General features: G+C 41.9%; 1 protein-coding gene across 10 annotated transcripts in view; it reads left to right on the forward strand.

The window, feature by feature from the left end:
* TNKS (tankyrase) overlaps window positions 1-15,512 on the forward strand; it is a 221,797-nt gene that overhangs the window by 27,779 nt on the left and 178,506 nt on the right. For all 10 annotated transcript variants that reach the window (XR_008913059.1, XM_056803482.1, XM_056803484.1 and 7 more), the window contains one exon: window positions 8,750-8,974. Coding sequence is in view for 9 of the 10 variants with exons in the window: in XM_056803485.1 (XP_056659463.1) it covers window positions 8,750-8,974 (225 nt within the window). In the remaining variant the exon portion in view is untranslated. The remainder of the gene's footprint in view (window positions 1-8,749; window positions 8,975-15,512) is intronic.

The following is a 15,512-nucleotide window of genomic DNA, read 5'->3' on the forward strand; positions in this document are numbered from 1 at the left end:
AGGCCTTGCTTGGAGGTTCTTAAGCTGGCAGGCGAATGTGTGAAGGGATGGATGAAAAAGGGGGGAAGATACAAATACAAACCAAACTGAACCACAACCCTAAATAAAGGGAGCCAAACACTTGAAGTTTTGATTCAGGCCCATATCATTGCCTTTCCCCAGGAATACTGCTCAGGTTACTTAATTGGTCTCTTCACATTCTATCTAGTCTACTGTCCACAAGGCTGCCAAGATGATTTTCCTTATATGTGTTTGTGAACATGTCACTTCCCTATTCAGACTCCAATGGCTTCTAGGATTTAGCATAAACCCTTCTGCTTGACTTGACTTCACAACTTGTTGCTAGCCTCTCTTTCTGGGTTCTCACTCCTGTCCTCTCTAGTACAGCCAGATAAAATTAAGTAAGGTGTTGAGAGGAATATGCATTTGAGAGATGCTGTGTATGTAGAAAGGGCAAGATATGGCAACTGATTTGTTTATGGGGAATGAGGGAGAGTGGAGGTCTGGGACTGACACTGAGGCTTTGAACCTAGAAGCTTGCAACAGTGGTGGTGCCCTTGATAAATGGGGAAGAAGAGAGAGAGAGGGTTTGGGAGGAAGAGGATTTGACTCCAAGTCTAGGGCTCTAACTAGCCACTTTGCTCATGTAGCAAACACAATAAGAAACATTATCCTAGGGGGCAGCTGGGCAGCTCAGTGGAATGAGAACCAGGCCTAGAGACGGGAGGTCCTAGGTTCAAATCCGGCCTCAGCCACTTCCTAGCTGTGTGACCCTGGGCAAGTCACTTGACCCCCATTGCCTAGCCCTTACCACTCTTCTGCCTTGGAGCCAATACACAGTATTGACTCCAAGACGGAAGGTAAGGGTTTTAAAAAAAAAAGAAAAGAAACATTATCCTAAAATATACTATGTAAATATCAAGACCACTGTATGGCAAGGTCCAATGAATGGAATGGAAATATGGAACTGACCATGAATCCTAACTGCCTCCTGTCAGGAAGAAAGGGTGTTAGGGGGATGGACCATGCACATGAAGTCCGGGGAAACACTACCCAGCAGGTAGGTCAGTGGCAGTTTTTTCTTTATTATAAGGATGATCAATGGAAGAAGGCAAGGTAAAGTAAAATAACTGTGATAAAAAAACAAAAGGCATTGTACAGCCCAGTGGAATTACTTGTCAGCTCTGGGAGGTGGGAGGGAAGGGGGGGGGAAGAGAAAGAACATGAATCATGGAAACAGAAAAATATTTAAAAATAAAAAATTTCTTAAAGGCAACAAGGCAGCTTTTCAAAGAAAAATACAGTAATGAGCCTACCTGACAAATGAAGTGCAGATCCACTATATACATATATAGTAGTCTCTCGGTGATCGAGAATGACTATTGTCTTTGTGCAATTTCATCTACGGTGTACCCTCATGTGGCTTTGGAGTCTGAAGGCTGAGGCGCAAACTTTGTGGCACATGGGGCATGGGACGCCAGTTGTTACGGGAGGTGAGGCTGTGGCCTGGTGTTGGCGTTCATGCTCAGCAGCAAGACGTCGACGTCGTTCGTCTTCAAAAATGGCGGTGGCATGGTGAATGTGGGTTCGCCAGCTGCTTCTGTCTGAGGCAGCGAGTTCTAGTTGCTTTGGTGTCATGCCAGCCCACTTCAAGTTGAACTTTAGCTGGTCCTTGAATCGTTTCTTTGGTCGGCCTTGTTTCCTGAGTCCAGCTGACAGTTCACCATAGAATACCTGTCTTGGTATTCGCTGTGGGTCCATGCGGATGACGTGTCCAGACCATCGTAGCTGGGTTTTGAGGACCAGGACTTCGATGCTGGTGGAGTTGGCTCTGTCGAGGACTTCCTGGTTGGTGATTCGGTCCTGCCGTCGGATCCTCATGATTGACCAGAGAGAGCGTTGGTGGAATTGCTCCAGCTGTTTCATGTACTTCCAGTACAGTGTCCATGTCTTACAACCGTACAGGAGCGAGCTGAGGGCCACTGTGTTATACACTTTGAGCTTCGTCGCAGTGCTTACACCTCTGTGTTGGAGGACTTTGCAGCGCAGCCGCCCAAGTGCCTGGCTGGCCTTTTGGATCCTGGCATTGATCTCGTGGTCTAGGGACCCGTCGTTGGTGATGGTGCTGCCCAGGTACTTGAAAGTGTGGACGTTAGAAAGCTGCGTGTTGTCGATTGTAATGCACGGCTGGTTCGTTGGCCTCCCTGGTGCAGGTTGGAACAGCACCTCTGTTTTGCTGAGGCTGATAGTCAGGCCAAACAGTTTTGTTGCGGTGGAGAACCTGTCCACAATGGTTTGGAGATGATTTTCTTGGTGGGCCATGAGAGCACAGTCATCTGCAAAGAGAGCTTCCAGGATGAGTCTCTCTGTTGTCTTTGCTTTTGCAGTCAGGCGGCGAAGGTCAAATAGTGAGCCGTCCAGTCGGTATTTGATGTAGACGCCCAGGTCTAGATCCATCACAGCATGTCCTAATACTTGGGTGAAGTATAGGTTGAATAGTACTGGAGCAAGGACACAGCCTTGTTTCACGCCATTGGAGATGTTGAAGCGATCGGAAGTCTCTCCACCAGATAGGACTTCCCCTGTCATGTCGACATGAAAGAGCTGGATCAGTTTGACGAATTTTGCTGGGCAACCGAGCTTGCCGAGGATCACCCACAATGCGTCCCTGTTCACTGTGTTGAACGCCTTTGTCAGGTCTATGAAGACAATGTAGAGACTCAGGTTCTGCTCAAGGCATTTTTCCTGCATTTGCCTCACCGTGAAGACCATGTCGATGGTGCTGCGATCCGGTCGGAAGCCACATTGTGATTCAGGCAGGTTCTGCTCTGAAACAGATGACAGGAGTCTGTTGAGTATAACACGGGCGAGATCCACTGTTCAATATTTATTATGCACAAACAGTATTTGTTGTTCAGTGTCCAATTCTTCATCACCCAATATGAGGTTTTCTTGGCAAAGATATTGGAGTGGTTTGCCATTTCCTTCTCCAGTTTATTTTACAGATGAGGAAACAGGCAAAAAGGGATAATAAGCCCAGGGTCACACAGTGAGGTAGTATATGAGGCTGGATTCCATCACCATCTATATCACAATTGTTCATCTGTTCCCTAGTGAATGGACATCCTCTCAATTTCCAATTCTTCACCACTACAAAAAGCTGCTCTAAATATTTTTGTATAAACATGTCCTTTCTCATTTAAAAAAAAATCTCTTTGGGATACAGACCCAGTAATGAAGTTATAGGATCAAATCATTTCTGCAGCCTTTATTCAGTTTCAGGGTACTAGTAATGAGACAAACCTCTCAGGACCATATTTGTGGGAGGAAAAAGTTACATTTTAACTCATTTTTCCTCTCTTGGTCTAGGTTGAGATGGTATTTCTGCTGGACTGGGCAGCATTGGTGCATTATTTTACAAGATAAGAAAGGAGCAGTGTTGAATTGGGTGTCAGATAAAGATGATTGAGGAAGCTTGGGTACCTTTCTGGGAACATAAATAAACAGTAGTTGGACCTGTTGTGTGCAAAAGAATTACCTAAAACTTGTTGGGGGAAAAAGTTCTGGGGGGAAAAAAAGTTCTGGGATAAAATTTGTCCGTGTTGTTATTTCTTAAGTAGCTTTTGATCACTAGGTACAAGGTAAATAAATTATCTTTTTGAACTTTTTCTTCTTAGGAATGAATAAATGAATGGAAAAGCTTTTAGTAAAAAGCTATATTCTAATCAGGGAAGACTATAAACATAAGAGGCTTGATGGCCAGTGGGGAACACTTTGGGCCAGATGGATAAGGCCTAGTTGCTTAGATACATTGATCATGGTTCCAGAATTGAAAAGGGTGGGAAAGAGCAAGGCAGCTAATGTGATCAGGGAGAAGGGAGTAAAGCTTGGGACCTTGACCAAGTTACTTAACCGCTGTCAATCTCAATGTCCTCATCTGTAAAATGGGGATAATAATAATAGCACCTACCTCTCAGGCTTGTTGCTAGTATCAAGTGAGTTAATAATTTTAAAGTGCTTAGCACAGTTTCTAGCACATAATATTTGCTTTATAAATATTAGTTTTAAAAAGTGTATCATGGCTGGGTCCTGTCTGGAACAGTGGGCCAGGAGAAGTTTTCACAAATCTTAACAGTGAAGAGTAAGGAACACAGAGAGATGGGGTTTTGAAGCTGAAAGGATGGGGATGGGGCTCAGGTTTGGCCCATGGCAAAGGCAAGTGCTGAGAAGGTGGCAGGAGAATAGGATCCTTTGTTGTCACATCAGTACTAAGCTGTGCTTTCTAGGGACACAAGAATGAATGTTGAGTTTGTTGACAAAAGAGTTCTTGGAGCTTCTTCAGTGTGAATTCTGCTTATTCAGATACCTAGTGACAATAAGAATGATGAAGAATAATGGTGGCCAACCTTTGTGTCACCCTAAGGTTTGAAGAGGGCCTTAAAGCATATTATTTGATTTGATTCTCAGAACAACTCTGTGAGGTCAGGCTGTGTTTATTGTTATTCACTTTTTGCAGGGGAGGAAATTGGCATTGAGTGAAGGTTGAGTGATGCCCGTGGTGACACCTTTGCAGGTACCCATTTCCTTCCAGGATGATCTGATCCATGCTAGCTTTTCACCATCCTTTGTAGGACCCAGAACTGAAAAATTTTCAACAAATTGATCTGAATATGGCTGTCCCAGAGAGATACCAGCTCCTTCTGGGTTAACACTTGGGTTAATAAGGAAGTCGTTGTGATAGTGTGGGAAGCCAGTAGGCTTTGGAGTCAGAGGATCTGGGTTCAAATCTTTACTCTGATTCTTCCCACCAGTGTGATCTTTGTCAGGTCACTTAATCTAGCTTATCTATAAAATGAAGAAGTTTAATGAGATAGTCCTTTCCGAAGTCTCTTCTAGCTCAGTATGTTTGATCCTGTAAGATCACTTGGAGCATTTTCTCTGGCTTTTCCTCATGACTTGGACCTCCCTCTTCATCTTAGCCTTCTGGCTTCTTGCAGATTCTAAAGTGCTTCAAAAGTATTTGTTAACTATAGATTGTCAGTATGGGAGGTGAGAAGAGTGGAAGATAGAAACAGGGAAATGTGAAGGCAGGATGGATTTAAGGGGAAAGATTGTGAGCCGTTTTCTCTTGTTGAATCTAAAGTGCCTTTATGACATTCAGGAGGAGGCAAAACTGAAGGCAGAAATTACAGCTGTTGAGGATGGCTTGCTGGCTCAGTGGATTGAGACAGGAGGTTCTGGGTTCAAATTTGGCCTCATACACTTCTTAGCTGTGCCACCCTGACCACTTAATATCCATTACCTAGTTCTTAACACTCTTCTGCCTTGAAACCAATACTTAGTATTGACTCTAAGACAGAAGGTAGGAGGGAGACCAGAAGAGGTAAAAGACCTTAGGTCTTCTTAGATCTTAAAACTTCTTAGGAAACATTTGATATGCCACATGGAGCATGATGGTAGCTAAGGGCAGTATCAGTACTTCATGGTCAAAATGTCAAAGGCAGACCCCTTCTCTTTCTCCCCCAAACCTTCCCTGTTACTCTGGAGGTCACCTCTGTCTTCTAAGTAACCCTGACTATTCCTTATGTTCCAGCTTCCACTTCCTATATGCCCTCAACCCACATTTCCATTCATTTTGTAACCAAATCTTATCATTTTCTCCTCATGGTATGTTATCTTTTAGGTCTTTTTGTCTCTACTCACATAGCCACTGGCATAACCTTTGACCTGGGGGCTGAATGATTAGAAAGTTGGTATGGTGAGGTAGAAAAGGATGATAGAAGTAACCAACATGGCACTCTACCTCGAAGAGGTGAAGCTTCAGGTGAAAAGGGGCTTTGCCTTCCTTTTCATTAGCAAGATACTGAACCATTGGTATTTCAGAGGATGCAAAGAAATTATTTTATGGCCTCACTGTCTATTCCATCTTTAGGAAGTCACAAATACTTCCATTTTTATTTCTTAGTGCTTGGACCTTAAATGCTTAGTCATTAATATTGCTCCTTGTCCAAGGGATAGCATAAAGGCCTTGAAATCTATGTACTCTGGGTCTTTGGTATTTCTTCATTATACCAGTTTTGTTACTCTTATCAAAAAAGACAATGACATTAGTTTGACAAGTCTTGTACTCCTTGAAGCCAGGTTGGTTTTTAGTGAAAATCATTCTTTTCTTTCTTGATATATGCAAACCCCTAAGGAATCACAAATGTGCTTTAGACTTTTGATAGTAGTAAAAGGTGCTCCAGGGGACAGAACAAGGAGTGATGATGGAAATTGGAATTGGAAAGAAACACCAGAAGGTTTGATATTAGGAAAAGCTTCCTCATCCATAGAGCTATTCTGAAGTGGAATGGGCTTCCTTAAAACGTGGATTCCCTTTCAGCTTTCTGATTCTTTTTTTTTTTTTTAACCCTTACCTTCTGTCTTGGAATCAATACTGAGTATTGGTTCCAAGGCAGAAGAGTGGTAAGGGCTAGGCAATGGGGGTTAAGTAATTTGCCCAGGATCACACAGCTGGGAAGTGTCTGAGGCCAGATTTGAACCTAGGACCTCCCATCTCTAAGTCTGGCTCTCAATCCACTGGGCCACCCAGCTGCCCCCTCAGCTTTCTGATTCTTGACTTGGTTGATTTTTGTGTCTCTTGGCTGTTGTCCCATCCTCTTATTTGGAAATCTCCTCAAGATGCTTTTTTCTCTTGATGTTCCTCAGGGAGCAGTGGAGCAGATGGACTGATAATGTGACTGGCCCATCTTTTTCTTTTCTTTGCATCAACTTTCCTAGGGACTAAAAAGAACTGCCTTCAAAAATCAAACAACTTACTAGCATTTTTATGTTATTCTGAAGTTATTGTATGGCAATGAGTCATGGAATCTCTAGTCTGAAGAATGGAAGTGGAAGAGAATTCAAAGGGTTGTGGAGAATGAGTGTGATGGTGAAGAGCAGAATGCAACATGTTTATCAATAAGCTTCTAGTCAAATCAGTATTTTTGGTCAGAAATGAAATTCTTACTTCCCCACTCTCTAGTCTAGAAGGCCTTTAACATCTGGATGCCCAATGAGCAAGTAGCTTCATGACTTAGTGATAGATGGGAATGCAAATGAACAGGCCTTCCCTATGTCAGGGCCAAGTTCATCTTAATGCTGGCCCAGTTTCAGGTTGTCAGGGCTTTATTTCCTTTTTCCAAAATCATGACTTTTCAGAAGGTTCAGATGGATTGTGTAAGAAATCAATCAATAGCCAATTTTTTTTGTGATCTGGAAAAATTTAATTAATTAAATAAGAATATTTCCCCATGGTTACATGATTCATGTTCTTTCCCTCCCCTCCTTCCACCCCCCTGGATTTTACATGCGACATTGATCCAGACCTATTTCCATATTATGAATATTTGCATTAGAGTGATCATTTAGAGTCTACATCCCCAATCATATCCCCTCAACCCATGTAATCAAGCAGTTGTTTTTCTCCTGTGTTTCTACTCCCACAGTGTTTCCTCTGGATGTGGATAGTGTTCTTTCTCATAGATCCCTCCAGGTTGTTCAGGATCACTGCATTGCCACTAATGGAAAAGTCCATTACATTCAATTGTACCACAGTGTATGTTCTCCTGGTTCTGCTCCGCTTACTCTGCATCAATTCCTGGAGGTTTTTCCAATTCACATAGAATTCCTCCACTTTATTATTCCTTTGAGCACAATAGTATTCCATCACCAACATATACCACAATTTGTTCAGCCATTCCCCCAATCGATGGACATTCCCTCATTTTCTGATTTGTTGCCATCACAAAGAGCACAGCTATGAATATTCTTGTACATGTCTTTTTCCTTATTAGCTCTTTGGGGTACAAACCCAACAGTGCTGTGGCTGGAACAAAGGGCAGGCAGTCTTCCAAATTGCCCTCCAGAATGGTTGGATCAATTCACAACTCCACCAGCAATGCATTAGTGTCCCAACTTTGCCACATCCCCTCCAGCATTCATTACTTTCCATTGCTCTCATGTTAGCCAGTCTAGCAGTTCATTTTCAATCATTCCATAACTCTTTGTAACCCGTTTCTTGGCAACAATCCTAGAATAGTTTGCCATTTCCTTCTCCAGATCATTTTTTACAGGTGAGGAGGTCACACAGCTAATAAATATCTGGAGCCAGATTTGAATTGAGGAAGAGGAGTCTTCCTGACTCCAAGTCTGGCACTCTATCCACTGTATCACCTAGTTGCCCTAGTTCATGAGATTTTCTTGTCAGAGATACTGGAGTGGTTTGACGTTTCTGTCTCCAGTGGATTAAGGCAAAACAAGGTTAAGTAACTTGCCCAGGGTCATGCACCCTCATAAAATTTACCCATTTTCCTCTTGTTCTTTCTGTAAAATTGAGTGATTGGGGTTTTAATTTTTTGGAACTTATGGGAAAGAGGTGGGTTTTTTTTTCTCTTAAAGATTGAGAAGTTGCATGTACCAGTATAAATTCTGTACATATATTTCTTGGTGATGTGATACATGTAAGGTGTGCTTTGAATGTTGCCCAGCAGCCAAAAAGGAGCTTTCTTTTCATATCTTATTATATGGGACAGCTGGTGTTTGGGTGAGATCCTGAATTTTACTCCTTTAAATTTTAATTTTGTTCCATTTTGTAAGAAAAATCACTTAGTTGGTCATCTTAATTTATATTTTGATATAGATTCTTAAATGTCTTTACTTATTTGAAACAAGTGGTCAGCATATAAATATTCCATTTCTTTGTTTTCAGGTTTTGGAAGGAAAGATGTGGTGGAACACTTATTGCAAATGGGTGCCAACGTCCATGCCCGAGATGATGGTGGGCTGATTCCTCTCCACAATGCCTGTTCCTTTGGCCATGCTGAAGTTGTGAGCCTGTTGCTGTGCCAAGGGGCAGATCCAAATGCCCGGGACAATTGGAACTACACTCCCCTTCATGAAGCATCTATTAAGGGGAAGATAGACGTGTGCATTGGTGAGTGTGAGCACCATGTTAGGCCTTGCAGGTTGGGAATTGTCTTATAGGTGTTTGCTGGCTACTTGCAGCTTTCTACTATGGGAACCATTTCTCTGTGGAGTGCATGGAAGAGGCATTCAGTGCTTCTTCCTTTTTGGTTTAAGAAACATTCTTTTCAGTTAAAAGGCAAGTGGGACTCTGGTAATCTGAAGTTAAGCTCAGGATTCACTCTCCAGATGCAAGCCAAATTCTACCTGGCATGTAGTTAAATTTAGATGGATTACAGCTGTCACATCTTGTTAATTTATAATCCTATTTTCAACCTTGGCAGCTGTGAAACCCAATATATAGTTAGGCATCTTGCAGAATCAAATGGTGTATTTTGGATACTTTTAGACGATGATGGACAGACAAAGTACCTGAGGACTGAGATTTAGTGTTGTTTTTTTTAACTCGTTCATATGCCACCATTGGAATTGTTAACCATTTTATTAGTGTTCAGAATGCTTTGAATAACTGGTTCCACTGGAGTTGTTGCCTTGGGTAGCTTTATATTTTCAACCTAGCTACCGTTTTTCAGTTCGCCAGCCCATTTATTAAACCCTTACTCTGGCCCATGGAGTGTGCTTAGTTTGGGGATACAGATACAAACAGGCAAGATAGGCTCTATCCTAAAGGAGGTTGTATTCTAATGAGGGAAGACCAGGCTTAAAATGGGAAAACAGTGGTAAGAAGATAGCTGCGAAGTGACCTGCAGCTCTGCTCAGCCTCTGCAAACATTTTCAAACAAAACAGCCTTTCCCCATCATTTTAAGGCTATCTAGATGATACCGCTTAGTCTTTAATCAGTTTGCCTTTTGTTTCTCTCTCCCCTTTAGCCTCTGCTTTATATTTTGTCTTCTTGTTTAGAACCCTTTAGTTTAAGATACTGAGTATAAGCTTCTAGTGGACAGGGATCGTTCTTATTAACTTGTCAAAGCCTTCACTGTACTGGCCTGCTTTTTCCTCTTTGTTCCTTGCTATCTTCCTTTGTGACTTTTCTATCTAAATCAAGTTTTAGTTTTTTTTCTTCTAGCTCAAGTGGACTATTGCTGGATGTAATCATCAAACTGTCAATTAGGTTCACTCTGAACTTGACCTTCAGGTGATTATGCCCTCTTTGCCCCAGCTCCATCTTCAGTTAGGTATTTGCTGGTGCTTAGAGTGTCCATCTCTCATTGGCTGTTGGAGCAGCCACACCAAACTCTAGTTTCAAGCACTTAGCCTCATCTCTGCCTGCCTCTGTCTCAGCAAGTAATCTCACCAAGCAGAGGACAGAGGACTGAGACCATGTCAGCACAAGCTGCCACAGCTTCCTTTTTTTCCATTTCAGAATTTCTCTTTTGTCTTTATCTATACTTTAACATTTTTAAAATTCACTTTAATTTTTTCAATTACACGGAGAAACCATTTTTGGCAATTGCTTTCAGACATTTTGTGATTCACGTTCTTTCTCTCCTTTGTTCCTTCCTGAGCAGTAAATAATTATCTGCTATAGGTTGTATCAATGCTTTCATGTAGTATGTATTTCCATATTCCTCATGTGATGACTGAAGACATATATCACATATACAATAAAAAAAAACTTGTAAAAGGTGGTGCGCTTTGGTCTGCAGTCAGATTCCAACAGTTCCTTCTGTGGCTGTGGATAGCTGTTTTTTAACATGAGTGCCTTTTTACTTTTCTTTTTTCTATGGCTAAGAGCAAAGCATTCCTCCTTCATTTCAGTATTAACCTTTGCTACCTGTGCTCTTAAGCTTTTCTTCTTGCCTCTTCACACAGGGATCTCATTTGATCCTTGCCTCTCTTTGAAGTATAGGTAGTTAAGGGGTTATATCCCTGTTTTCTAGACTTTCCATTGGATATGGATACCAGGCAAATATTTTTAAATAAATGACAAATAGCTTCATTTGGGTAGAATGCATTATTATCTGACTAGAAATGTTCCCTTTTGTTCTGGGGTCTCAACATGTCAGTTGGCAGTGGGTCTGCCCACTGTGCTTCCAGACCAAAGCTTTGGGGTTTTTGGATGCGTGGGATGAGAATGTGAGAGTAGAACATTCCCTCATTTCCTCCTCATGGACACAGTTAGTTATCAAGGGGGAAGTGCTTACAGTGCCAGCTGCAGAGGGGCTTTCTGACCCTTTTGTCTGTGAAGCTGTTATTAGAAAAAGAGGGGGAGATTCTTGAGCTGCTTTGGAGGGTAAAGGCACCAAGCAGCAAGGGCCCGTGGGCACATATTTACCCACTTAATAGTGATTTGGGAAATGTTGGGAGAGCAGCCTTGAGGAGTCATTGCCTCCTAACAGGAGGCTAAGAAGGGCACTACAGAGGTGCTTACTGGTTTTTGAGGGTTTTTGACTCTGAGATCCTATAGCTGAAGTACTCCCCCAGCTTCCAAAGGGGGAAGATGGGGAATAATCTGTCTACACAACTCTTAATAAGGGAGAAGAAAGTCTTACTGATTCATATACTATGGTCAGTCTCTCTTATAGCAAACAATATTAACTTCTTTACATGCCTCAGGCAGCCATCTAGCAGTGATTGTGTGCCTAGTGCTGGGCATGAGAGGGTCGTGGATGGAAACAGTCAAAGGATCCTAAGTCAGGCAGTTTATTATGTATAGACATGCATGTGTGGGGCTTCCAGGAATCTAGTGGCTCAGCCATGCACTGGGTGGGCTGTTTTTCCCCCTTCAGAGATCTCCTGGCTCTCTGCCCTGGTAACTGATTGTTGTTGCTAGGTAGATTTACAGGGACTAAGTGGGAAGGGAATGCATTGTGGAGGGCTTTAAAAGCCACACAGAGTTTTTGTATTTACTCCTGGAGATAGGCACTGGAGGATTTTTGGTGGTGTTTTTTGTATGTCCTGATATGTGCATAGTACTTCCTTTAGAATGTAGGTTTCTTGATGGTAGAGACTAGTACATTTTTGTCTTTGTGCCCCCCCTATGCCTGGTGCTTAGTAAATTCTTTTTTTTTTACCCATACCTTCTGCCTTAGAACCAATACTATGTATTCTACTTAGAACCAATGCTATGTTTCTAAGGCAAAAGAGTGGTAAGGGCTAGGCAATGGGGGTTAAGTGACTTGCCTAGGGCCATACAGCCAGGAAGTGACTGAGGCCAGATTTGAATCTAGGACTTCATCTGTAGGCCAGGCTCTCAAACCACTGAGCCACCCAGCTGTCCCCACTTTCAACTTCAGTTCTCTCCTGCCCATTTTATCTCCCTACCTTCAGCCCTCTAGCTCCACTCTGCCTACAGCCTTTTTCCTTTCCCTGTCAGACTTCTATACAGCTTTGGAATGCTCTTTCTTTGAATGAGCTGGGGCCATAGTAGCTTTGGTATACTAACTTTTTGTAGCTTCTGATGGCCTCGAGGACAGGGCTCATTAACCTTGTTTGGGTCTTTCACAGGCCCTTTGCTAGGTAGGCCCCTCACAGAGTCCTGCTCAGAATTACTTTGAAATGATACAAGATGAAATGGTACAAGGCACACAGGAAAACAGTCATTGAAATGTTCTAACCTCTCTGGAGTCTCTCTTGGACCCAGATTAAGAGCTCTTGCTCTTGCTTCCAACATGGCTCCACCTTCCTTTTCAGCCTTGCCTGCCATTTCTTCCTGTAGTTATTTCCCCAGCTCTACAGACATGACTTTCAACGCCCCACTTGCTCCTCCCTTTCCCTTCCCTCCTTATGCTCCCTCCTCTACTGTGCTTCTCAGAATACTGATGGAGCGCTCTCCCTCCCCCAGAGGACCATGTTTTGATTTTGTTTTTCTGTTGTGTCCCCCTGGAGAAGGTTTGAAGGCAGGAAGACTTACGAATGCTTTTATGTCCCCAGACAGCACAGGCCTTTGTATGGAATAATGGACACTGTTTTTTTTTTTTTTTTTTAAAGATGTATTATCTAAAATTCATCCTTAAAGGTTTTCTTTCCTAATGTTTCCCTTCTTGCCATTTCTTGGAGAAAAAATGAGCAAGATTAAGTTTTAAGGAGATAATTTTTCAAATTGTGAAGGTTTGGGGCCTCTGAGGTCAGTCTTAAAAAAGCTGGCATTTGCAATTGCTTTTGAACTGGATGCATGAATATATTTGCATTTTAATAGAAATAGGAGATACTGCTTTAAACTTAATTTGTTAGGTTAATGAATTTGTTGTTTAATGAGTTTTGTGTGTCAGCTCCTCTTTACATTTTGGAAGGTGGGAGAACCAGAGAAAAGAAAGATCATCCCAGGCCCAGCCGCAGGCTTCTCTTTGCTGTTTTTGAGGTCTGGTGTAATCTGTTTGTAGATTTCATTTAAAATTTGTTAGTTATGCAAATAGCTTTTCACAAAAAATCAACACATTCACACTTTTTGGGTCATTTTAAACTTGTGTTAATCTGATGGAAATAGAATAGTCTTCCTTTCATTAGTGCTCGGTCCTGGTATGCTCATTCATTATTCCTGTCCACAAAGTTCCAGAATCTTAAAATTGGAAGAGATCTCAGTTGTCCTCTAGGTGCCTCCACCTGTAAAAGCTGGGCTGTTCATCCTCTGGAGACTGTCAGTAAGAGGAACTTTCTTCTTTAACAGTCTCCTTTTTGTTTGCATCTCTCCCCATTGCTCCTGGGCTCTCCTTTCTGGGACCAGAACAAACAGGCCTAATTCCTCTTGCACATGACAGCTTCTCATGTGCTTGGAGTCCTTGAGTTCCCTTGAGTCCTCTTTTTCTTTAGACTCAACCTCTGTTCACTCAGCTGGCCCTCTGACAGCACAAATGTAGATGGTAGGGATCAGCACTGGACATGTGTTGCTGCTCATGTGTTCTTGCCTGGTGGCCCAAGCATGGGACTAGAGGCTACTCCTGAGAGCAAAGCAGTTTTGCTTGGCCTAGAGCAGCAGGAGCTTTTTTTTTTTCTCTCCTGAAAGCTATTTGGACTTTTTTCTTTTTCATTTTAATATTTTTTTTTACCAATTACATGTATTATCAATTTTCTACACACGTTTTCCTAAGCTTTATGATCGGCTTAATCTCCCTCCCTTCCTCCCTTCCCTTCCCACTCCAGGTGCAGGCAGATGATTTGATCTGGGTCATCTCTGTATTATCACACAAAACATCTTTCTGTATTGTTCATTTTTGTAAGTGAATAATGTTTTAAATCAAAACCTTACCTAAAACATATATCCCAAATAAACAAGCATTCGTACTCCAATAGCTCTTTCTCTAGAGGTGGAAAACATTCTTTGTCATAAGTCCCTCAAAATTGTCCTGGATCATTGTATTGCTAATTGTGGCTAAGTCAATCACAATATATGCAATTATGGTGTACGATGTTTTCTTAGTTCTGCTTACTACACTCTGCATCAGTTCATGTAGGTCTTTCCAGCTCTTTCTGAAATCAGCCTGTTCATTATTCATTATAGCACAATAGTATTATGTCACCATCGTATGCCACAATTTGTTTAGCCATTCCACAATTGATGGATATTCCTTTAATTTCTAAATCTTTGCTACTACAAAAAGAGCAGCTATAAATATTTTTGTACAAATAGGTCCTCCCCCCTTTTTTTGATTTCTACAGGATAAAGACCTAGTATTACTGGATCAAGGGGGTAGGGCATCGTTTTATAGCCCTTTGGGCATAGTTCTAAATTGCTTTCCAGAATGGATGGGTCAGTTTACAGCTCTACCAGCAATGCATTAGTGTCCCAATTTTGCCACATCCCCTCCAATATTTGTCATTTTCTTTTGCTGTCATATTGGCCAATCTGATAGGTGTGAGATGATACCTCAGAATCAGCAGGAGCTTTTTGGACCTGATGCCTGATAATGTAAGTCTCCCTCTAAGCCCTCACATTTACTCCAGGACCATCTTGGCAACCTTCATAGGCCTCAGTTTGTTCATTTGGAAAATTGGCAGGGTTAAGGGAACTCCCTGATTTACTTAACATCTAAATGCTGAGAAGGAAAGTTTGCTTTTTAAATGCCTTAGAGAGTTTAGGTTAACCTCATAGTTTTTGTTTGTTTTTGAACCAGTGGTGTCTTTGGTGTAGGGAGTTCCTTGAAAAGAGAATCTTTCTCCATACCAGGGCTGATCAGCATGTGGCCTCTGTCTTTGGGTGAGTTGCTAAGAGAGGGTAAATGACTTGCCCTGTGTAAGGTGGCCAGCCAGTTTTCTATCTCCTACTTCCAAGGGGCCTCTTTCTGGGCTTATTTCTTGTGTCCATGTGTGAGTGAGTTAAATTATTCAAATAAACAAGTTGACATGATTTCTATACATCCATTTAGAGAGATGTGTGCATATGTACTTAGAATTTTACCAGGCACTGAATTTCCATTTGGAACTCATCACTTATTCTCAGGATTTAGAATGTTTCAGCAGTTTCTCTTATTGTGGTTACTCTTTGGATCTAGTCACTTACTGCAAAGTCACATTCTGTTAAATACATTTCTTATAAAACACTCTTCATTGATATAGACTTGAACAGAAGATGAGGTTTAATGTTAATTCTGCTCAAATCTTCATTGAATTG

This window comes from Monodelphis domestica, chromosome 6 (assembly GCF_027887165.1).
Source record: "Monodelphis domestica isolate mMonDom1 chromosome 6, mMonDom1.pri, whole genome shotgun sequence".
In the NCBI taxonomy this organism is placed as follows: Eukaryota; Metazoa; Chordata; class Mammalia; order Didelphimorphia; family Didelphidae; genus Monodelphis; species Monodelphis domestica.